This window comes from Podarcis erhardii, assembly GCF_964252035.2.
Source record: "Podarcis erhardii genome assembly, chromosome: 15".
In the NCBI taxonomy this organism is placed as follows: Eukaryota; Metazoa; Chordata; class Lepidosauria; order Squamata; family Lacertidae; genus Podarcis; species Podarcis erhardii.
The window spans coordinates 9518180-9541586 of record NC_138505.1 but is presented as its reverse complement, the minus strand read 5'-3'; the positions used below and the strand labels follow the sequence as shown (position 1 = coordinate 9541586).

Sequence of the window (23407 nt, the reverse complement as noted above, 5' to 3'; positions counted from 1 at the left end):
GGCTTTTCTCCTGGGCATAGTCGGCCAATTGGTGCCAAAGAAGGATAGAACTTTCTTTATGTATGCAACAGCAGCAGCAAGAATTCTCATAGCAAAGCATTGGAAGACACAATATGTACCCACTCTGGAAGACTGGCAGATGCAAGTAATGGAGTACATGGAGATGGCGGAAATGACTGGTAGAATCCGAGACCAGGGAGAAGAGTTGGTGGAAGAAGATTGGAAGAAATTTAAAATTTATTTACAGAAACATTGCAAATTTTTTGAATGTGAATGATGTTGGAATGAAACGAGGTGGTTCTAGCAATATGATTAGAAGTTATAATATGTGAGGATAAATAATTAAGGGTAAAATAAGAGGGTATGAATTTGCTGAACAAATTTCTAAATGGAATACAAAAAAGGGAGATGCGAGGAAGTCATGAAAATAAGTTAATGAGAGGTACGATATTTGAAAGAGTGATTTTTAATTTTTCTTTTTAATTTTTTTTTTGTTTTTTTTGTCTGTTTGTGTGTTTTTGTTTTGTAAATCTTTTTTTGTAAAAACTTAATAAATATTATTAAAAAAAAAAAGAGCCCCCTTGCCCTCTGATCTAGAACCTTTTCCTCCTCCTTTGCAAGGAGCTGTGTTTTCAACAACATGGCCAACATCAAAAGAAGGAAGCTGTGGTATTTTCACACACCCCTACACTCCCATGTGGTACAGTCTGTTCTCTCGCACCTGCCCCATCCTGCTGCTGGCAACAAGCCAGGCCGCAGTGGGCAGAGCGAGCCAGTTTCGAAAGAAAGGGGGGAAAGGTTCACCTGGTGAAGCGGACGCCGCAGACCTCGCAGGCGAAGGGCTTCTCCCCGGTGTGGGTGCGCATGTGGCGGGGCAGCTTGCCCGCGCCATGGATGACCTTGTGGCAGACTGGGCACTCCTGGGGCATCTGCGAGCGCCGCTTGCGCACCAGCTTGTCCGGGGGGTCCAGGCCCAGGGACGGCCCTTCCGGGTTGAGGGCCCGCATGTAGGACATGATTTCGTGTTCGGTGGGCTCTTCATCCGAGCCCAGGTCTTCTGGCGAGAGGCCGCGGGCGTACGGGTACGGGAAGGCGCGAGAGGGCGCCAGCACCTCGTCCTCGTGGGGGTGCGTGAGGACTGGCGCCGGAGAGGCCTGACTGGGGGGGCTCGGCCGCTCCTGCGTCCCCGTCGATGAGGGGGACGGCGACGGCGACAGCTCGCCGAGGTGGTTGTTGAGGCGGGAGCCCTTGGCCTGCAGGAATTTGCGGATCTTCTTGCTGCGGCGGGGGGCCGGGTAGACGGGCGGCTCGGGCAGGTCGCCCTCGGCGTTGGGTAGGGTGGCAAAGGCCTCCAGGTAGCGGTGGGCACGCTCGCGGGCGGCGTCATCGGGGACGGGCGCTTCCAAGCCGTTTCCCTGCAGGATCTCGACACAGGCCTTGATAACACAGGGGATCTCGAGGAGGCGGGCGGCTCGCAGCACCTCTGCCAGGCTGCCCGTGCTGATGGTCAGGGTGGCAGTGTAGGCAAAGTCCAGCAGGGCGCCCAGCGCCTCGGCCCCCACGAAATCCAGCTCGCAGACGCCCATGCCGGGCCCCGCGAAGAGCCGCCGGAAGTAGCGGCTGGAGGCTGCCAGCACGGCCCGGTGGGTCCGGTACTCCGATCCCTGGGCCCGCAAGGTCACGTCGCAGAGAACCCCCCTCCGGCGCTGCTCGTTGAGGCTGCCCAGCAGGTCGCTGCTGTGTTCTGGGAAAGGGATCCCAATCAAGTCGTCTTCAGGGCTTCCCATTGCCTCACCTGCAAGGACGGGGGGGGGGGGGGGAGAGCAGGGATGTTAGCACCAACCAATACAGACAGCATTTAGGTTTTGTATTTAAAAGCCATTCAAAGCAATGTGTTTGGAGACGGGCAAACATTTATTTTGAGAAGAGAAGTTTTGATCAATTAATCCCTCAAGTTACAATCAATTCCTTAAACTCGCAATCATTTACAAAGGCTAACAGAGGGTTAAGTTAGTCCTGTTTATATGCTGCTCAGCTCCTTCCCATTATTTCCCTTGTTTTGGAAATTTTATTCTGATAGATTCTAATAGCCCTTAGCAGATCTTCCTATGCCTCCTCGCAATGCCCACTGAACCAGCCTCGCTGATTTCCCTGTGTGCAGTTAGTGGCATTGGGCTTGGTTAAATAGGGTCTGAAGAGCGTGCTAATTTGTAGAAAATCCGAAACCGGGTCTGTTGAGGTGTTTATGAGGCGGTGTCACAGGTTCCTCATTAAATCACTCGCCAAGATCCTATGTATTTTGTCATTCAACATCAGAGACTATTTCACTCTTGAGCTGCCTGAAGATTTACCAACTGCACACGTTGTCTCTGTAGGAAGCTGACAATCCAGGAAAAGTGCTAAAGAAACTAAAAGCGGGAAATGATCGCTTTCAGTTCTTACCATTTATACATTTCTTGCATTTAAACCCCACCATTTCCCCCAGGTGGTGTACATGGTTCTCCTCAAACTGATCCCCAATATAACCCAGTGAGACGGGTTAGGCCGAACAGCAGTGGCAGGGCTTAGGTCACCCACAGTGAGCTCTGTGGCCAAGAGGGAGGGCTGCAATGGCTGCACCTCCAAGACGGAGGTGAGGTTTGCAGAAAGGCCTTCTTAGTACAGGATTCACCTTTCCCGCCTGCCTCCCCTCCAAGCCTAAATCAAAAAGGGGTTGTGTTTTGCTCACTTTCCTCTTCCTTCCACATGCCTTTTCCTTTTGTGCCGTGTCTTTCAGAGCGCAAGCATTGCAGTTGTTGTTTTCTTAGCTGATCTTACGTAAGCTGCTGCTAGAACCTTTATCACAGAATCACGGAATAGCAGAAGGAATCAAGAGGGTCATCTAGACCAACCCCCTGCAATGCAGGAATATTTTGGCCCGACACGGGACTGGAACCCACCACCCTGAGATTAAGAGTCTTACATTCTCTACCGAATTGGGGGGGGGGGGGCAGGCGGGGAGAAGACAATGTAGAAGCTTCAAATAAATAAAGCAATAAAACCCAGGCCTCCTTCAGGGAAGATGGCAGACGTACGTGAAGAAACTCAGAAAAGAATAGACACACACTGAAAGGAAGTGTGCAGACTCTGAGAGAGCACAGCACTGACTTCTTCTCAGAGCGGGAGGAAGTCCCTCGCCCCCAGACAGTGCAAAAGAGATCAGGGGCCTGATAGAGACAGGGTTAGAGGCAGATTCCTAGGAAAGATAGGGCCGCTCCCTCCTGCCGCCCACGACCCATGGCATTTGAGAGCCTCAAACCCTCCACTCTCAGGGCGCCCAGAGAGAGAGAGAGAGAGAGAGAGAGAGAGAGGACCCAGAGCGAAAGCTGCAGGGGGAAGGAGGGGGAGAGGGCTCAGGCGGCCCTTAAGGCCTCTCAGTCTGGCCCCTGGAACTCTCTCCCTAGGCCCCGCCCCTCACGGACCCTGCCTTCACAGCCTTGTTGGCTGGGATGCAACCTTGGACTCCCATCATGTCTCGGGCTGGCCTGGATTTAGGCAAGAGAGAGAGAGGGGAATGTGGTGGGTGGAAAGCAGCCCATACCTTCCAACAATTTGAAGGCAAAATCCAGGACGCCATCTTCCCAGACGTACTATCTTCCCGTTTTTTGACCCGGAAACTACAACTAATCCAGAATGCGGCAGCTAGACTGGTGACTGGGAGCAGCCGCCGAGACCATATAACACCGGTCTTGAAAGACCTACATTGGCTCCCAGTACGTTTCCAAGCACAATTCAAAGTGTTGGTGCTGACCTTGAAAGCCCTAAACGGCCTCAAAGGTCCAGTAGACCTGAAGGAGCATCTCCACCTCCATCGTTCTGCCCGGACACTGAGGTCCAGCGCCGAGGGCCTTCAGGCGGTTCCCTCTCTGCGAGAAGCCAAGTTACAGGGAACCAAGCAGAGGGCCTTCTCGGTAGTGGCACCCGTCCTGTGGAATGCCCTCCCACCAGATGTCAAAGAGAAAAATAACTACCAAACTTTTAGATGACATCTAAAGGCAGCCTGTTTAGGGAAGCTTTTAATGTTTAATAGGTTATTGTATTTTAGTGTTTTGTTGGAAGCCGCCCAGAGTGGCTGGGGAAACCCAGCCAGATGGGTGGGGTATAAATAATAAATTACTATTATTATTATTTATTGAGAGAGCACGGCCATCATTTTGGTTGCCGTGCCCTCACACAATTTTGTGCCGTGCTTTCCCTCCACAAAACAGCGCTTTTTCTCCAGGCAAATCACGTCTGTTGCTCCGCCCAGTTTTACCTCTGGCACCGCCCACCGCTGGCGTGTGCCCCCCCCCCCCACGAAGGGAATGTGGCTCTCAGCATAGCTTCTTCAGCCAAGCCATTCCCTAGACAGGCTTGCTGGCCTCCAGAGGTTGTGAATGACAGCTGCCAACCTCTGGAGGGCATTGGCTGCCCTAGATGTTCCTAACAAGGCTGCGTGGCGCTTCCCAGGTAGAAATTCCGATTGCATGTTGTATGTGCTTAGGAACACTGCCAGAGTACGGATCAGGGGTAGGCTATGCTGGAATCATTTCATATGGGGTCCCTGATAGGTTGGGACATGGTCCAGGACAGGAGAGGGGGTCCTGTGGCCTTCCAGAAGTTGCTGGACTTTAACTCCCATCATTCCCTGAACCTGTGGTCATGCTGACCAGGGGCTGACAGGAGTCTAGAAACTTCCAGTAGAACTATAAAGATCCTAGTGCTGTAGGTGACGTCCCAGGTGCAATTCACCAGGAAAGGGGGAGCATTTCGATCCAGTTCACATTTTAAGGCAGTGGCGCTGCGGGTTAAACCACAGAGCCTAGGGCTTGCCGATCAGAAGGTCGGCGGTTCAAATCCCCGCGACGGGGTGAGCTCCCGTTGTTCGGTCCCTGCTCCTGCCAACCTAGCACTTCAAAAGCACACCAGTGCAAGTAGATAAATAGGTACCACTCTGGCGGGAAGGTAAATGGCGTTTCCGTGCGCTGCTCTGGTTCGCCAGAAGCGGCTTAGTCCTGCTGGCCACATGACCCGGAAGCTGTACGCCGGCTCCCTCGGCCAATAAAGCGAGATGAGCACCGCAACCCCAGAGTCGGCCATGACTGGACCTAATGATCAGGAGTCCCTTTACCTTTACGTAATTTTTGCACTTTCCGAAATGATGCAAGAACTGAAATGCAGCCCGCCTTTGAAATTTGCACTCCTCTGAATTTTATGATGCAGTTTCTCCAGCATATTCTAGGCCATGGACTTCTTCAGCTTTGGCTCCTCCCCAAGCTGATGTTGGACTACAAATCCCATTGTCCCCAGCCAGCTCAGGTAGCGGTCAAGGATGATGGGAGTTGTAGTCCAACAACTTCTGGTGTATGGCAAAGGATGATGGCGCAAACGCCGTTAAGGGTAAATTGTACTTTTAGTGCGTGTATCTGTGAAAACACCCTACCCATTATATTAGGGGGAAACGCTCTGCAAAGAAAATGTGCCTCTCTGGCAAACTGCGTACGAAAAATGGGTAAAGTAGGAAAAATTCACACTGAACGAATTTTCATTGGGGGGGGGGGAGAAAAAAAAATCAAACAGTGGTAGAAATGAGAAACTGAAATAAAAAGGTTAGCTCGCCCCCTACCAAATACCAATGAAAAGACGTCAGTTTTTAAGAGAAAGCCAGTGGTGGCGAGAGCGTCAGACTAGGACCCAGGAGGGACCTGGGTTCGAATCCCAAATTGGGCACGAAGCTCACTGGGTGCTCTTCGGAGCCAGTCACTGCTTCACAGCCTAACCTGCCTTGCAAGGTTGTTGTGGGAAGCGGGGGGGGGGGAGTGCAACGTATGCTACCTTAGGCTGCTTGGATAAAAACGTGCTATACAAAGGAAAGTAAAATAATCCTATCTGCCGTCCTCCAAACTCCCTCCAGCACCCTCTAATAATGTTTCCCCTGCTGCATCCTGTTCTCCCACCCACCTTTTGCCCAGATAACCTGGGTGCCAGCTGGGCAAAGCTGGTGGGGTATGGGGGGGGGGGAGAGAGAGAGACTCGTCGTCGTGCCTCGCCTTGTTCTCGGAAGTCGGAACGGGGCTGCCTTGTGGCCGCTCCCTGCCCGCTTTGGGTGCCAGCCAGCTGGGCTGTGTGTTTGCCTTCGACGGGGCAGGGGTGGGTGGGAAGGGGACGGGCTCCAAGCAGGGGCAGCCGCTCCCCTCTCTGCCAAGCAGGCTCAACCGGCCGGGCAAGGGGATGGGCAGGCGGGCAGGCTGGCTCTGTGGGGAGGAGGAGGAGGAGAGCGGCGGTGGGAAGGCTTGGAGGGTGGGGGGAACGACGGATGGGGACCTGCCAGGCAGGCGTGGTTTTTCTTCCTGGAGGAGCAATCTGACCCAGGAGCTGGGCGCGGTCCGCGTCATGGCAACGCCCGGGGGGATGCCAGCTCAGCCAGAACTTTGCCAGCCCCTGCCTGGCATGGAGGAGCGAGGGGGGAGCAAGAGAGAGAGAAAGAAAGAAAGAGAGAGAGAGAGAGAGAGAGAGAGAGAGAGAGAGAGACTGGCTTTGATTGCCTTCCCTCAGGGAGGGGCGCAATGGGGCAAAATGCCCAGGACAGGCCTTGCTCGGTCTTCTCTCCACGGTCTCTCCAAGTCCCAGCTAGCAGCCTCCCCGGCTCTCCCAGCGCCCCACTCCTTTCCCACACTGCACGCCCGGCCCTCTCCCCACCCCCCAGCCCAAGCCTCGTGCTCCCATTCCTCGTGTCTAAGCGCCACTGCCTTTGCCCCCTTCCCCGCAATATGTCACGGTGTCAGGCAGACATTGACGCGATCTTCCCTGCACAGTGAATATTGCGTGTGTGTGTGTGTGTGTGTGAGAGAGAGAGAGACAGAAAGAGCTTTTCCTGTTGAATTTCTGCCTGACAGCTCTAAAGGCCAGGCAGAAGCTGAGCAATCACAGGTCACCTGCTGCACGCAGTGTCTGTGTGGCACTTCACCTGACGAGTTTCTGCCTGGCTGCTGTGAAAGAGGGCAGAAATTGAGCAGCAGGGATCAGGTGAGAGCTGTGTTTTTCCTGTTGGATTTCTGCCTGGCTGCTGTGCCGGAAAACAAACCGAGCAGCTGCACGGCCCTTCCCACTGCAGAGAAAGGTGACCAAACAGCACTTTGCCTGTGGAATTTCTGCCCGGCTGCTGCTGCGAAACAGCAGGGGGAACAAAACAAGGCAGCAAGCCTCTGCTGAGAACACAGAAACCTCCGCTCTCGATTTCCCTCCCCTCCCAGGGCTGGGAATAGAACCCAGGAGTCCTGAGATTACCCACGAGGCCTTCTCCACCTGCCCCTGCGGGCACAGGTGGGAGGCAGAGGGACGGGCTGAGCTGCAATTAAGCCATCATGCCCCTCTGGGTTGACAAACCCTGACAAACGCCAATCAGATTAGGAGGGATTAGCAGGAGGAGCAATCGGCTGGGATTAGAGGTGGTGGTTGTGGCACAGGCAGAAGCCATCAGGGTTCGGAAGGGAGCTGAGGGGAGACTGGCAGGGTCCAGACGCAATCAGCTATAAGGGCTTTGCAGGCAGAGGGTTCTAAAAACTGCACAGCGGGCAGAAATTCAACCGGTGCAGCCATTTCTGGGAAAGCTTCACCTGGTGCACTGCTGCCTGCTAGGCAGTTTATTGAAAGCATGGAGCTTTTAGCAGGAAAGGCAGAAGGAGGGCATAACTCTGTATCTGCGGCAGAGCCAGCGCAAAGTCAAATCCTCTGTTCACCACCCCCAAAGTGTGGGTTGGCTCCCCTCACTCTGCCTAACCTACCTCTCAGGGTTCTTGCAAAGACTGCCAGAGGGGGTGACCCTCCTGCTGAGCCCCTTGAGAGGACAAAAATGAGAAAGCATCAGAAATGAGTGGTAGCATTTGGGACTTTTTAGTTTAACTGCAGCGGAGTTAATCTACAGAACTCCCTGCCACAGGAGGCAGAGGTGGCCACCAACTTGGATGGCTTTAAAAGAGGATTAGAGAAATTTGTGGCGGGGAGGGAGGGCTATTGCTGGCTTCTAGAGGGCGACAGGTTCCTCACACTGGCATGTAAATAAATGCGTGTTCAGTACCCAGGATCCCCTCTACAGTATTGTATAGTCAGGGTGAGCACAACCGACTTTTATCGTCCGTACATGCTACGGAGAGTGCCTCTGAGCATGTCAAGAGCGTCGCCACGCTGCAGAAACCACAGGCAACATGCCCAGTGTGGTTTGAGATAAGAAAACGGGGCAGCTTCGAGGTGCAACACTGGGGGTCCCCAAAGTTTTGAGGGGAAGGGACATATAGAGAAGTGGGAGGAACTGCAATACACCCATCTCAAAGGAACACCCCCTGAGCAAAAGTCAAAATGCCCACGCCCAGCCCAAAACAAATAGAAAGCAGGCACACCTACACAACCCCCAACCAGTCAGTGTAGACAACGGCAAGGTATAAGTCAGTTCCCCTATGTTCCCAAGGAAGAATCATTCCCATAATACCATGAATGTCATAGTCTGGCATTACCTAGATGCACTACTAAACTGCATCATCTATGACCCAAACTCACCATCTGCTTAATATTTCACGGGGACAATTGTGCAACACCCTGATTCTCCCATTATTATATTTCCCCCCCATGTCCCCATCACACTGTTCCCATAATGTGGTTCGGTGAGCAGTGCATCTCCAATTCAACCCCCATCGTCTCCCAAGAGAGCTGTTCCCATAGATCAGAGCTCAGCAACCTTTTTCATCCATGGGCCGCTCCACCGTCCCTCAGACCATGTGGGGGGCCGGACTATATATTTGGGGGGGGGGGGAATTGAACGAATTCCTATGCCACACCAATAACCCAGAGATGCATTTTAAATAAAAGCACACATTCTACTCATGTAAAAACACGCTGATTCCTGGACTGTCTGTGGGCCGGATTGAGAAGGCAATGGGGGTCGCATCCAGCCCCCGGCCCTTAGGTTGCCTACCCCTGCCAGAGGACTAGAATTTTATGTGTTTCAGTGAATGCCAGAGCTCTTGGGAGGCGGGATTGATTCTTAAAGCACTCTGGGAACTGTAGCTCTGGGAGGAGAATGGGGGGGGGGCACGGTCCACCTAAGAGCACCCGTAACAAACTACTGCTCCCAGGATTCTTTGGGGGAAGCATGACTGTTTAAAGCAGCGTCATGGGGCTTTTAACATGGTGTGGCTGTGGCCTCACTGGACAACAGATGCAGCTTCTGTAGCAACGCTGAGTCTATTTTGCACGTCCTTCTCTATTATAGTTTTTATGAAGAGGTGAGGAAAGGTTCAATATATCCCATAATACAGTCCCTCCCTGGTCCCTCCTCCGAGCTGCAGGGTTCTATAAGTCAACCACTGATCAGGAGGCAAAGTTTTTGGGCACAGCTATCCTTAATAGACTCCTTAGGATTGCCTGAAAATATTGCCCGAGTGTCTAGTATTTTAATTCTGATTTTCAGTTACATTTATGTGCATTCAGTTGTTATAAAATGTTGACTGCTGATAAAGTAAACTTCACTTTCAACATGATTTCTGTTCGGTGAATTTGGCACCCCAAAATCTTCATCCAGATCTTCTGGACAATATCTCCCATCAATGTCAATGGTCAGGGATGATAGGAGTTGTAGTCCATCTGCACCTGGAGGATGTGAGGTTTGGGAAATGCTGCTCAGGAAATGCATTTGTGCCTTAAGAGGCAGTGTTGTATAGTGGTTAGAGAGCTAGAAGATCCGAGTTCGAATCCGTACTTGGCCAATAGGCTAACTGGTTGACCTTGAGCCAGTCAATGCCCTCTCTCAGCCTAGTCTACCTTACAGGGTTGGTGGGTAACAGAAAGGGCAGGGTGTAGAATAATGTACGTAGGGCCCCTTGAAAGGTTAGGGCAGGGTACACATTTAACAACCCAAATAATGTAAATAAAAATTGCCCAAACGCAGGAATATCCAGCTCAGTTCCAAATAGCCTGGTTGACAGAGGTTTGGGGTAATTTATTCTGGTTTAACTGTGCATTTGATACAAGATTTAAAGATAAATCAGAACTGCAGTGTGTTTATTTTTAAAATAACATGCCGTTTTGCAGCTCACTGGCGGAGAAAAATTTGAAATGGAAACTAGAGAATGTGGAGATGTTGTGTTCAGATGTTTTTGCCCAAGTTGTTCTGGATTCACTGCTAATAATATTAATAGTAGTAGTAGTCCAGATTGGAAGGCTGTGGAATATGAGGAATCAAGACCTAGGCTTTCAAAGATGAAGGAACAAGCCAGTATCCAAAAGGTGTAAAAACCAGAGGAAAAAAGCTTGTCTCAGAAACAATCTTAAAATGATGGTCCAGGTTAGTCATCACAGCCACTCAGAGCACTGCGATTCCATTTTACAGGTGGGGAAAACTGAGTCTGAATAAGTCCACTTATTCCTTGAGTGAGCAGGCATTCAGATCAGGCTCTCGTCATCCAAAATGAGAATTCTTACCATCACACATTCTTATATTTGTTTGCCTTGTTTCAAATGAGAGTCCTTGGGCCCCAAACCTGCAATGCCAGCAAGACGTCGGTGCCAAGAGAAAGGCACTCTGTGCATGCTCGATGGCATTCTAGCCTTACACATCCATCCCAAAGAGGGGCGTCAGGCCGCCTTACCCCACAATAAACTCCAGCTACCTGCTGTGCTCGAATCATTTCCCCACCTATGGCAGAGAGTTTACACACCAAGATCTGATACAGCAGCCATTTGGCTCAGGCTGGGGCAATGAAGCAATCTTGCCCTGAGCCCGGTCTCACCTGTGAGCTTGCGACTGCACCCTTTTGTAATGCAGGATGGAGGTGTATTGAGAGCAGCCCTGGGGTGGGTGGGAAGCGCCCCAGCTCAGTGGGAGAGCACCTGCTTTGCATGCAGAAGGTCCCGGGTTCGAGTCCCTGCATTTCCAGGTGGGGCTGGGAATGTCCCCTACCTGAAATCCGGGAGAGCCCCTGCCAGCCCGTGTCGACAGTCCTGAGCTAGATGGGGCAGCGGTCTAGACGACTCAGTGTAAGGCAGCTTCCTGTGTTCCTGTTCAAATCTATCTTCTAGAATCATGAGGACCAGAATCTTAGCTTATTTCTAGGGGAAAGGCCATGACTCAGTGGTAGAAGTCGGCCCTACATTCATTCCTCAGCTGTTCAAGGAGGCCTGGGAATCTCCTATCTGATACCCTGGACCAGGCATAGGCAAACTCGGCCCTCCAGATGTTTTGGGACTACAACTCCCATCATCCTTGACCACTGGTCCTGTTAGCTAGGGATGATGGGAGCTGTAGTCCCAAAACATCTGGAGGGCCAAGTTTGCCTATGCCTGCCTTGGACAGTTGCTGCAAGTCCGTGTGGACAATCACTGAATCACAGAGTGGGGTCATTTAGTCCAAAGTTCCAAAATGCAGGGATTTTTTTGTCCAACGTGGGGCTCGAAGGCTGAGCTAGACGGCAATTTTCCATCGCGAATGCCCTGGGTGCGATCAAGCTGTCATTGTCGGCCGAAAGACTGTGTACAAGGGGAAGATTCGGCAACAAATCTAGCGACACCCAAACCAGATCTTTACGGAGCAACTGTTCCCCCCATCGTCCCCCCCACCCTGCACCTTTGACGTGGGAGCTCTGGGGTTTGACACCTTTTCCTGTTTTCAGCAAAAGATTTTTTTGCTGCGGCAGGCCAAGGGGGGGTCTGTGAGAATTGCGTGCTTGGCGGCTCATCACACCCACGGCCTCTCAACCACTCGAAAGCTGTCTCCTCCGTCACCCAGGAGAGAGATTTCGGAACCCAGGTTTCAGAAACGATACCCTCCAACATCTGATGGGGGGAAAATTACAGGGGCCTTTTCGGGCCCCTCGGAGCATAGCAGAGCGGGCAAGGCAAATGCCTCCGCTGCGGGGTTCAGCGTCGCCATGCCCAGCCAAATACCCAGAACTTATCCGTTGGGTTTGGCTACTTCTTCAGACTGGCTATGAAAGGAACCAAAGGTTCCCAACTTCAAAGTCAAGCTGGCTAGCCAGTCCACACAAAACAGCCCCTTAGAGGCTCAATAAATAACCCTCTGGAACAGACAAAGGAGCCGAACCCGTAGCCAGCGGTGTTAGAAATTAGCCAGGCGCCAGGCGCGTTTTGCTATTGCCACAGGTCCAGTTGTGACCACATGCAGATTTCTGGGTGCCAGGTTGGCTACCACAGGTTTTTTTAAAAAATAATAATAATATTTTTTATTGGAATTTTATTTACAACATAACATAAACCCCCACCCCCCAATACACAAATCCACCCTCATTAAACATGAACATAACATACAATGAGCATAACATACAACAATACAAACAACCAAATAAAAAACTTCCTTTATCGTGTACCTAGACTCCTTATTTGCTTCTTATAAACTGTTTCCTTTATGAATAATTATTAAGATTTTTCTAATTCTAACTTAAATATCCACAAAGTCTCCTGCAGACATTAATCGAAACAAGTCCAGGTATGTATTTTAGGGCACTGTTTTGTGAAGTAGTCTCTGCATTTCCCCCCCAGTTTAAAAAACCTCTGCCTTGCTCCATAGTTAATACCATTTCCATTTCCCCTGCACGTGCTTCTCCTCCTGGGGAAGGTGAATTGTTGTAAGGGCAAGCAATGTAGTTGAGATAATGGAATCGTAGCGTTGGAAGGGACCCCAGGGGTCATCTAGTCCAACCCCCCCCCCGTGGCAAATCGACATTCTGTTGTGGCTACCGAAACCTAGATTCAAGGTGCCATTTCGCACTTAGCTTATATACAGTGGTACCTCGGGTTAAGTACTTAATTCGTTCCGGAGGCCTGTTCTTAACCTGAAACTGTACTTAACCTGAAGCACCACTTTAGCTAATGGGGCCTCCTGCTGCCACTGCGCCGCCACCACACGATTTCTGTTCTCATCCTGAGGTAAAGTTCTTAACCTGAGGTACTATTTCTGAGTTAGCGACAGTGGTGTAGCGTGGGTTGTCAGCACCCGGAGCAAGGCAAGTAATTTGCGCCCCTAACCCCTAACCTGCCGCCGCTGCCAGCTTCGTCTTGCTGCTGCCTGGGCTGGGGTATTTACGGTAAGGTAGCCACAGCGACGACGGCGGCGGGTCTGTGTCAGGTGATCTGAGGCGAGTTGCCGCTGGCGCTGCCGCCCAAACAACGCTGCTTGCCCGGAGGAGGAGGGCAGAGAGGCGAGGAAAATGCAACATGGCCCAGCAGCTGCAGCTGCAGCGGCGGCGGCGGAGCTGTCAGGAGGGGCTGCCTGGCGCGCCATGCGTGGCCCTGATGCATGGGGACCACGGCAAGCGCTGAGAGCCGCTGCCTGCCGGACGCCTTCAGCCCGGACGCGCGCACAGCTCGTCGGTTCCGCGAGACATGGGGCTCTGCTACAGCCTGTGCCCGAGGCTCTTTGGCGACTCCAGAGGCAGCGAGCGCGCCCCCCAGATGTTGCGCCCGGTGCGGCCGGCCCCCCCCCGCACCCCCCCGCTACGCCACTGGTTAGCGGAGTCTGTAACCTGAAACGTATGTCACCTGAAGCGTATGTAACCCGAGGCACCACTGTACTTGAGTTTCTATCACTGGGAGCCAGCCACAGTCTAGGCTGCTAAGTTATACAGGCCCACTCCTCTTTTCAAGCCATCTAAGGTTGGTGGTCTTCACTGACGGGGGCTCCCAGCTCCCACTGACCTCCACACACATACAGCCTACGCTCAGGGATGATGGGAGTTGTAGTCCCTCGATGCCTAGAGGATGTCATGATTGAGGATTGGCCAGGGTGCAGAGAGGGGGGGGGGGATGTAGCTTCCAGGCAGTTGTTTGCCTCCGTTTTAAGAAGAATTTAAAAAGTGGGTGGCGGATGTTGCAGCAGGGCTGAGCTATCCCAGCGGTGACTGGAGGAGGGGTTTTTCCACCTCCGCCGCTGCTCTCGGGGGAGATGCTGAGAGATAAGGGCCGGGAGGCCAGGGCCAAAAGTGCACATCTATGGGCGCTGGGGCTTTGCGCATTTACGGGAAGCCCTGAATATGGAGGGTGACCAGATGCAAAAGGGGGGGGGAGGATGAATGCAGCGAAGGGGGAATTTGGAGAGTGTTGTTTGCCACACAGGGGTTAGAGAAAAGCTGAATCAGCTAGAATTCCCCCGAAAGAGACACTAAGCCCTGCGGTTCCCCTTGCATTTGTGACGGCCGTCCTGGGCATCAGCCCCAGAACCAGCAGACTGCAGAAGTAACAGCGATGTGCAAGGGGCGGAGCCTGGATGGGGAGGCGGGGCTTGGTGGGGTGAAGGCGGGGCCTAGGAGAATTTTCAGCTAGGACGGAATCCTAGGCATGGCGGAGGCGGAGCCTAGAGGGATTTGGCAGGTCATGGAGGATCAGGTCAGAGGCGGAGCCAGGTGGGACAAGGGGCGGGGTCAAGAGTTTTAAAATTTGCACATTTTTCAGTCCAGCTTGGAATTGTGTTGGGTTTTCGGTTTTTTGTTCCAGTTGCCTACCGGAACCTGGGATTTACTGGATATTTAGCAAATCCAGCTCCTGCCCAGCTGGCACCTTAGGCCGCTAGTCCTAAAGAGGCACTGGCAAACACACACACCTGAGCCAAATTTTAACGCAAGGAAGAAGCTTAGAAAAACCAAAGTTTTGTTGCTGAATGTTCACACTCTGCTTTGCAAGTATGGGAAAGTTAATTAAGGCAGAAGCAAAGCGCCGAGCGTGGAAGTGATCTCAAGTCTCAGGAACCTCAGGTGCAAGTCGGATAGTCTCAAGATTTGAATCTCACACCAGCCAACGCATGACACGGCTCGGGGGCAAAGCTGCCCTGTTCTCAGTCTCCGCCGCCCCATAAAGGGGACAGCCAAGCCAGCCTGCCTACCTCACAGGGCTGCAGCCAAGATTGGCCTGATAAGTTTAGGGAGAGCTTTGAACTCTCCAAAGCATCTTATAATTAATTGTCTTTATGTCGTAACGGAGGGCACACACACATCCAAACTATTGAACAACTTGAAAAACAATTCCAATCCTAAAGCAGCACGAAAGGACCTGAGCGTCCTGAGACAACAAAGCCTTGTGCAGTCATAAAATCCCTGGTTCTCACACCCTGGGTTGTTTGTAAGGCATACGCCCTGCTGCCCGCTGTATACTTGTTGTGCATCCACACAACTTCAGACTTGCAGGATCTACTTCGTTTTTTGTTTCAAATCCACTAACTGAAGCCAAGCGTGTATTCTTAGAACTGAAATAATTCTGCGCTTGTCTGGATGTGGAACTCACAGTCCTTCCACACACAAAAATCCTGGTTTCCCTGCCCAATCTACCCATATTTCTTTATTTGATTTATTTCAGCAGTATAATAGAGAGGGGGAGAGATTCCAACTCTGCGATTTTACGATTGTCCACACGGACTCTTCAGGGTATCAGATGGAAGATTCCCAGGCCTCCTTGAAGTTGCTGAGGATTGAAAAGTAGGGCCTTTTCCTACCAGTGGGAGTCAGGTGACACTGCCGCATCTAAAGTGCATGGCTTCCTGCAAAGGATTCTGGGAACTGTGGTTTGTTAAGGATTCTGGGAATTGTAGCTCTGTGATGGGGGAAAACTACAGATCCCAGGATTCTTTGGTGGGGTGGAAGCCATGATTGCCGAAGTGGTACAGGTGTGTTGCCGATGTATGTTGGGGGTGTGACCTCAGGCATCCTAGCCAATCGGCACATCACAGACGTCGTCGACATGACATGATCCAAAGATCTGCGTCAACTTCTCCTACGATGGGACGCAAAGTAAGATGGCCAAAAAGCAAAAGTCTCCTTTTTAACTTAAAACAAAACACCACCTAACAGAACCGATGGGGGTTCAACTTATTACGGAAGAGACGTGTTTGCCAAATGTTCACTAACTCGGGCAGGCAGCTCCGGGTGCTGGACGTTAGGGAATTAAGATGCAAACGGAGTACAAGTTTGGGATTTTAAAGCACTTTTGCAGGTGGGGGTTGGCTTGGCTGCTTAGACATGCTCAAGAACCTGACCGGCTTAAGAAACTCAAGAGACCGCTTCTGGCTCAAGGGAGGGGGGCTGAAAGCTAAAGAATTGTAGTACTCATGGCAAAGGCATTAAAAAATAATAATCAGGATGCTATCTTGCCAAAGAAGAACATTCCTTAAGTCGATCGGGACGGTTAGACGCTTGCATTATGTTCCTGTCTTAAGTTTCCGTGCGCTGCTCTGGTTCGCCAGAAGCGGCTTAGTCATGCTGGCCACATGACCCGGAAGCTGTACGCTGGCTCCCTCGGCCAATAAAGTGAGATGAGCACCGCAACCCCAGAGTCGGCCACGACTGGACCTAATGGTCAGGGGTCCCTTTACCTTTACCTTCTGTGCTTTGAGTCTGACACTCTAGCCCAGGGTAGGCAACCTAAGGCCCATGGGCTGGATGCGACCCAATTGCCTTCTCAATCCGGCCCGCAGACAGTCCAGGAATCAGCGTGTTTTTACATGAGTAGAATGTGTGCTTTTATTTAAAATGCATCTCTGGGTTATTTGTGGAGCATAGGAATTTGTTCACTTTTTTTTCTCCAAAATATAGTCCGGCTCACCACATGGTCTGAGGGCCGGTGGACCGGCCCACGGCTGAAAAAGGTTCCTGATCCCTGCTTTAGCCCACAGCTGGGGGGCCTTGCAGCCCTCTGGAGTCCCCATACAGCCCCAACTCCTGGCCCTGCTGGCTGGGGTTGGGGGAGCTGGGAGTCTGGGCACAGGCTCCCCGTCTGTGGGCTACCCTGACTTGCAGTGGGTCTCCATCACAGTCATACCTTGGAAGTTGAGCAGCCTAGTTCTCGGACGTTTTGGCTTCTGAATGACCAAAACCCAGAACTGACCCCGGGACCTTATGCAGCCAAATGGAAAGCTTTGTGTCAGATGGCACACTGCCCCTCTTCCAAATATCTCCCTCCCAAACCAAAGACCCCCAAACACCTTGGATCGCTGCCCCCAAGGGATCCCAGTGACGTCTGAGGGATCGTCTTAGAACCACCTGTGTTGCAAGCGCCCAGGAAAAGACTGGCCAGCGAAAGGCAGCTCGGTAGCTCCTGCAATCCCCAAATATTAGCTGGGCGAGTTATTAGCTGTATGTGTCTATTACTCATTTCCAAACTTGTGTGTTGCAAAATTGCCTCAAGAAGCGACGCCTATGCATTGAGGAGGAGCGTAGGAAGCCGCCATCGACGGTGTCAGCCTAGCGCAGGATTCCCTACACTGACTGGCAGCAGGCCTCTGGGGTTTAAGGCAGGGAGTCTCTCGCAGCCCTACGGGGAGACACAACTGGGGCTTGAACCTTCTGCCTTGAAAAGATCTACCACTGAGCTACAGGAAGAGGAGGGGGCCCTGTTGTGTCTCTGCATGAGTTTGCTGTTCCACCTTCTCCCATCTGATCCTGCCATGCCTCAATGCCAGAACCTGGGCCTGCCTCTTACAGGAGGCAGCCTGCTGCTGCTCTGCATGAGTTGCTGTTCTGCGTCGCCATCTTCCTCCCTAGTGCCCCCATCTGCCACAGGCTCTGCCCAGCTGAGTCAGGCCAAAGGCCCATGCAGCCCAGGATGGCAGAGTGGCCAACCAGATGCCCCTCTGGCAAACCCGCAAGCGAGAGGGAACGAGATGGGAACAACCCTTTTCTGCCAGAGAGAGTTGCCGCCAAACAGGGGAACCAGCACTGGGACTGATGAACCAAGAGTCTGAGCGGCATCAAGGCAGATTCCTAGCAAGCTTAAGAAGCAGAGATGCAGGACCTGCGGGCCTTAGATGTTGCTGGACTACAACTCCTATCATCCCTGGTCATTGGTGCTGCCTGGTGCCAGCTAATGGGAGTTGGAGTCCGGCAATGTAAAAACAGCCTGCTGGATCCAGCCCATCTAGCACACCTGGAGGATAGCAGCACAGGTAGCTCTCTCCTGGCTTGAACCCCACCCCACACCAAAAGCAGGGAGGGGGAAGGAGGAGACTCCAGCCAAATTAAGACCTATTGAGGCCCCTAAGCACTTAAAATATTTTGGTGCCCCCCATATATATCCAATTTAAACTATAAACAATAATAGACCGTAGAATAAAATTTTATTTTTTGAAATGATACGAAAAAAAACCTACAGTAAGATGGAAAATAATGCTTGTTTTGAATACAGTGGTACCTCAGGTTACATACGTTTCAGGTTACAGACTCCGCTAACCCAGAAATAGTACCTTGGGTTAAGAACTTTGCTTCAGGATGAGAACAGAAATCACGCAGCGGCAGCAGGAGGCCCCATTAGCTAAAGTGGTCTTCAGGTTAAGAACAGTTTCAGGTTAAGAACGGACCTCCAGAACAAATTAAGTACTTAACCTGAGGTACCACTGTACTTCCAACTTTATTTACACTTGGAAAACCTTCCTCCTTTTTCTAATTGGATCAGATCCTTACGTAGCCTGCCTGCTTCAATACTTAGGAGACATAAGTCACCCCAGCCCGCTTTGCCGCAAAGTTGTTCTGTTGCGATTTTTTTCATGTACTTCAACTGAGAAAACGAACACTCAGCTGAGCAGTTTGTGACCATTAATTTGGTTAAAATGGAAAAAAATTGTGGTGCCTCCCTTCCCTTGATGCCATCAGCACATGCTTAGAATCACAGAATTGGATAGTTGGAAGGGACCCCGAGGGTCCTCCAGCCCAACCTCACTGCAATGCAGGAATCTTCAGATCGAAAGCATCCACAACAGAGGGCCAACCAACCTCTGCTTAAAAAAAAACCCTCTAAGAAAGGAGGGTCCACAACCATCAAGTTTATTTTGCTTAATGGTTAATCCAGCCCTGCTTGAGCATGGGGAAAATAAAAATAAAATGTAAAGAGGCATGGTTGCCAGGCTAACTCAACCATTTTCCAGTGGGGCATCTAGAGCAGTGTTTCCCAACCGTGGGTCTTCAACTGTTTTTTGGACTACAATTCCCATCACCCCTGACCACTGATCTTGCTAGCTAGGGATGATGGGAGTTGGAGTCCAGAAATAGGTGGAGACCCAAGGTTGGGAAACACTGATCTAGAGAACAGAAGGACCGATGAGTTGGGTCACTGGCCTAATTCAGATAACCAGGCTCCTCTTATCAGAAATTCCCAACTCGGGTGTGGCGCTGGGCTCCCGCCATGGGCGTTGGGCTACTCTCATCTGCCTAAGTCAAGGAAGCGGACTGCAGGGCAGGGAAGCCAAGGGTGGCAACACCTGGGCACTGGCAGGCAGCCTCAGGAACCGGCTGTACTTTTTCCTACCCAACGCCCATTAATCCCTCTGTTGCAAGCCGGCCCCGAAGGACGGAAGGAGGGGGGCGGCCTTTGCGCCAGCACTCCCGAGCGGTGCCAGGCAGGCGATGGGTGGGAAGGGGACGTGCCCAAACAGGTCCTGGGAACGGCCCCCGGTACACGCAGAGCCTCTCCCCTGGGTCAGGAGGACCCTGGCAAGGAAAGGAACCCGCCTGCCAGAGAGCTGGGAGCAAGCAGGAGAGAGCAAGGCTTTCGTACCATAAAACACACACACACACAACACAACGCAAAACCACACAGCCGCCCTGATGTGACTTTGCTGCTAGCGAGTTCCCAGGGGAAGGGAGTGGCTCAGATGGGTGGGAGGATTCCCAGCCCCTAAACAACGTGGTCTCTTTAAGAAAGGGGGGGGGGAGAGACTGAAATAGTCATACGCTTCAGGAACATATTTTTAAAAATGTCCAGCAGCACAGTTGTTGCAGCTTGCAGGAAAAGGAGCACTGGCTTAGACTTGGACAGGGCCGAGAAAGAGAGAAAGAGAGAGCGTGTTTAGTTTGGCTAGTGGGTGGTGAATCAGGTCCGAACAGATCAGGCGCTGAAAGTAGAAGAAAGCAAGTTTCTGTGTTGCAAGGCCACAGCGCATGAGGCTAGTCCTCAGCGTCTCAAGAACGCCAATGACCTATCTAGTCCAGCCTCCTGTTTCCTCAAGTGGCCAACCAGTGGGGAGCCAGCAAGCAGAACCTGAGCCATGGCTGTCAACTTTTCCCTTTTCTTGCGAGGAATCCTATTCGGAATAAGGGAATGTCCCTTAGAAAAAGGGAAACGTTGACAGCTATGACCTGAGCACAGGAGCGGCCCTTTCCTCTTGTGCTTTCCAGGTCGGTACAGTGGTACCTCGGGTTACATACGCTTCAGGTTACAGACGCTTCAGGTTACAGACTCTGCTAACCCAGAAATAGTACTTCGGGTTTAGAACTTTGCTTCAGGATGAAAACAGAAATCGTGTGGCGGCAGCGGGAGGCCCCATTAGCTAAAGTGGTGCTTCAGGTTAAGAACAGTTTCAGGTTAAGAATGGACCTCCGGAACGAATTAAGTACTTAACCCGAGGTACCACTGTACTCAGAAGAATCGCTGCGTCCTACTGTGGCGGCAGAGCACAACCACCATGGCTAGTAGCCACGGGTAGCGTTCGCCTCCAGGAATTTGTCCAAACCTCTTTTAAAGCCATCCAAGATGGTGGCCATTGCTGCCTCCTGTCTCAAGGAGTTCCACAGTTGAACCACGCCACACGCTGCTGCCTCTAGCTGTGGAGGCGGAGCACAGCTAGTAGCCAATCGAGAGCCTTTATCCTCCATGAATTTGGGAGAACAAAAGAGAGAGAATAGGCTTCCGTTTCTCTCTCCTTCCGCCTTCTCACTCTAACCCTCCTCCTGACTCCAATTCCTCACTTCCAGGATCTGTAGGACCCCACCTCTCACAGCCTGAGAAGAGGGAAGCAGTGACCCGCTAGATTTTTTCTGAATTTCATCTCCCATCCCTCCTGACCATTGGCCAGGCGGACTAGGGTTGATGGGAGCTGTGGCCCAACAACATCTGAACATTCCCCCAGCTTCCCCAACCTTGCTTTACAGCTCTGTAAATGCCTTTAACACTAATTGGCTGGGCCATGTGATCCCTGATTGGCTGCGCCATGTGTCCAAGACTGGGGTGGAGGATCTGTAACCCTCTAGATTCCCCCAAACTTCATCGCCCCTGACTATTGGTCCTGCTGGCTGGGGATGGAGGGCAGCTGTGGTCCAACAAGGTCTGAAAGCATCCTGAATAAGGACGGCAGTTCTGTCTTTAGGAGACAGTCTCTGGGGTGTTTTTTTTAGAATTAAAAAAAATAAAACCCCACGCTGACTATTTGGATTGTCTATTTTTAAAAGAAAATCAGATAAAAGTTCCTTTCATTGCCATCGCTGCGTTTGCTGATGCTTTGAAGTGCGACTTTCCGAGACAACGGAAGCCAATGGTGCTTCTGTTTCGGTCTCCAAGTGAGACAGAGACCATTATTATTATTATTTTCTTTCCAGTCGCAACTTCGAAACACGCCAGCAGGCAAAATGCAAGCGTAGCTTCTCTCCCCCCCCCTTCCCCACAGGAGGCAGTGCGGTGTAGTGGCTAGAGGGTTGGACCAAGACTGGAGGGTTTGAGTTGGACACATCCCCACCTGCCCACTTGGCCACAAATCTCACAGGGTGACCTTGGTCTGTTATCTCTGAGGCTCACCTACCTCGCAAGGTTGTTGTGAAGATGAAAAGGTGTGGGGGGGAACTATGTAAGCCACTTTGACCTGTTCGGAGGAAAGACTCTTCCCAAGGAGATGGAGGCATGCAGAGACAGTACATGTTGCCAAATTCCAAAAACCCAGCAAGCCGAAAGTCCCGGTAGCCAAGGTGCGCTGAATTTTGCCCATGAGAAGTTCAGTTTTTAAATGGTGAAAGAAACAAAATGGTCATCTGTCGAAGGAGCCCATTTCAGTGGGTCCTGGGCGGACCAGGGAGAAAGAGGGAGGCTGAGGACAGTAAGGGGCAGGCAAGGGTTAAGGTTAGGTCATAATACTCTTTAGGGCTGGGTGGTATCTGGTTTTCAACTTCGTGATATATCACCAGCTAAACATCGCAATGGGACACGGGTGGCGCTGTGGTCTAAACCACAGAGCCTAGGACTTGCTGATCAGAAGGTCGGCGGTTCGAATCCCCGCAACGGGGTGAGCTCCTGTTGCTCTGTCCCTGCTCCTGCCATCCTAGCAGTTCAAAAGCACGTCAAAATGCAAGTAGATAAATAGGTACTGCTCCGGTGGGAAGGTAAACGGCGTTTCCGTGCGCTGCTCTGGTTTGCCAGAAGCAGCTTAGTCATGCTGGCCACATGACCCAGAAGTTGTACGCCGGCTCCCTTGGCCAGTAAAGCGAGATGAGCACTGCAACCCCAGAGTCGTCCACAACTGGACTTAATGGTCAGGGTTCCCTTTACCTTTATTAAACATCACAATATTCTGATATATCACAATGCCTGAAATAAGGACGGAGCTAGGCTTTGTGGTTTTCCCCACACTGTGGTTTTTCCAAAGCACATGCACACGTCATGATTCGCAATGTATTGCAAGGTCAAAAACTATGATACTGATATAACAATATGGACTTCAAACTGGTTTGGGACGATACTGTGGTACCTTGGTTGTCGAACGGCTTGGCTCCCGAACAAATCGGCTCCTGAATGCCGCAAACCCAGAAGTGAGTGTTCTGGTTTGCAAACATTTTTCAGAAGCCGAATGTCTGACGTGGCTTCCGATTGAGTGCAGGAAGCGCCTTGATTTTCTAACAGTTTCGGGAGTCAAACAGACTCCCAGAACGGATGAAGTTCCAACAACCAAGGTATCACTCTATATCGATACATCATCTGCTCCTAATGGGAGAGCTTGCGGAACCACGAACTCATGCAGAGACACAACAGGCCTCCCTCTTCCTCCTCCTTTGGGAGAAGTGCCATAGCTCAGTCGTAGAGCCTTGCAGGCAGAAGGTCCCAGGTTCAGCCCCCAATTGCGTCTCCAAGTAGGGCTGCTTGAAATCCTAGAGGGCTGCTGCCAGTCAGTGCAGGGAACCCTGTGCTAGATGGACTCACTCTATTGCAGCTTCCTGTATTCCTCCTCAATGCACGGGCACCACTTCTTGAAGCAAGTTTGGAAATGACTGGGCAAAAGCACCCACAGGCCCACACAGCTAATATTTGGGGACTGCAGGACCCGTCGAGTTTCCTATCCCTGTCCAAACTTTCCCGGATGTTTCACCCCAGCTTCTCACATGGCGAACGACTCAGGTGTTTCCCTATTGCTACCTGTGACGGCACCAAGATCTCATCAGGGGCACCAATGCATTGCAAATGGGTTCCTGGGTCTTTGGTAAGACAGGGAGAAATTTGGAAGAGGGGGAGCATGCCGTCTTACGCAAGTCCATGTAGAGTAGGCTGATCCAAAGGCTCTGACGTTGCTCCTACTGGAGGTAAGCAACGACCACTAACTTTTGATGGCATTAAACGCGGGGCCAGGCAAATCCAGGGAGGCAAAGGCTAC

The 23407-nt window shown here is 51.6% G+C and overlaps 1 protein-coding gene across 7 annotated transcripts in view; it reads right to left on the bottom strand.

The window, feature by feature from the left end:
* ZBTB7B (zinc finger and BTB domain containing 7B) overlaps window positions 1-23407 on the bottom strand; it is a 56359-nt gene that overhangs the window by 4340 nt on the left and 28612 nt on the right. For 6 of the 7 annotated variants that reach the window (XM_081841080.1, XM_081841082.1, XM_081841081.1 and 3 more), the window contains exon 2: window positions 805-1795. In XM_081841080.1, coding sequence (XP_081697206.1) covers window positions 805-1795 — 991 coding nt within the window. Of the gene's footprint in view, window positions 1-804; window positions 1796-2671; window positions 3861-23407 lie in introns of those variants that run through there. The other variant, XM_081841086.1, reaches the window with a different exon arrangement.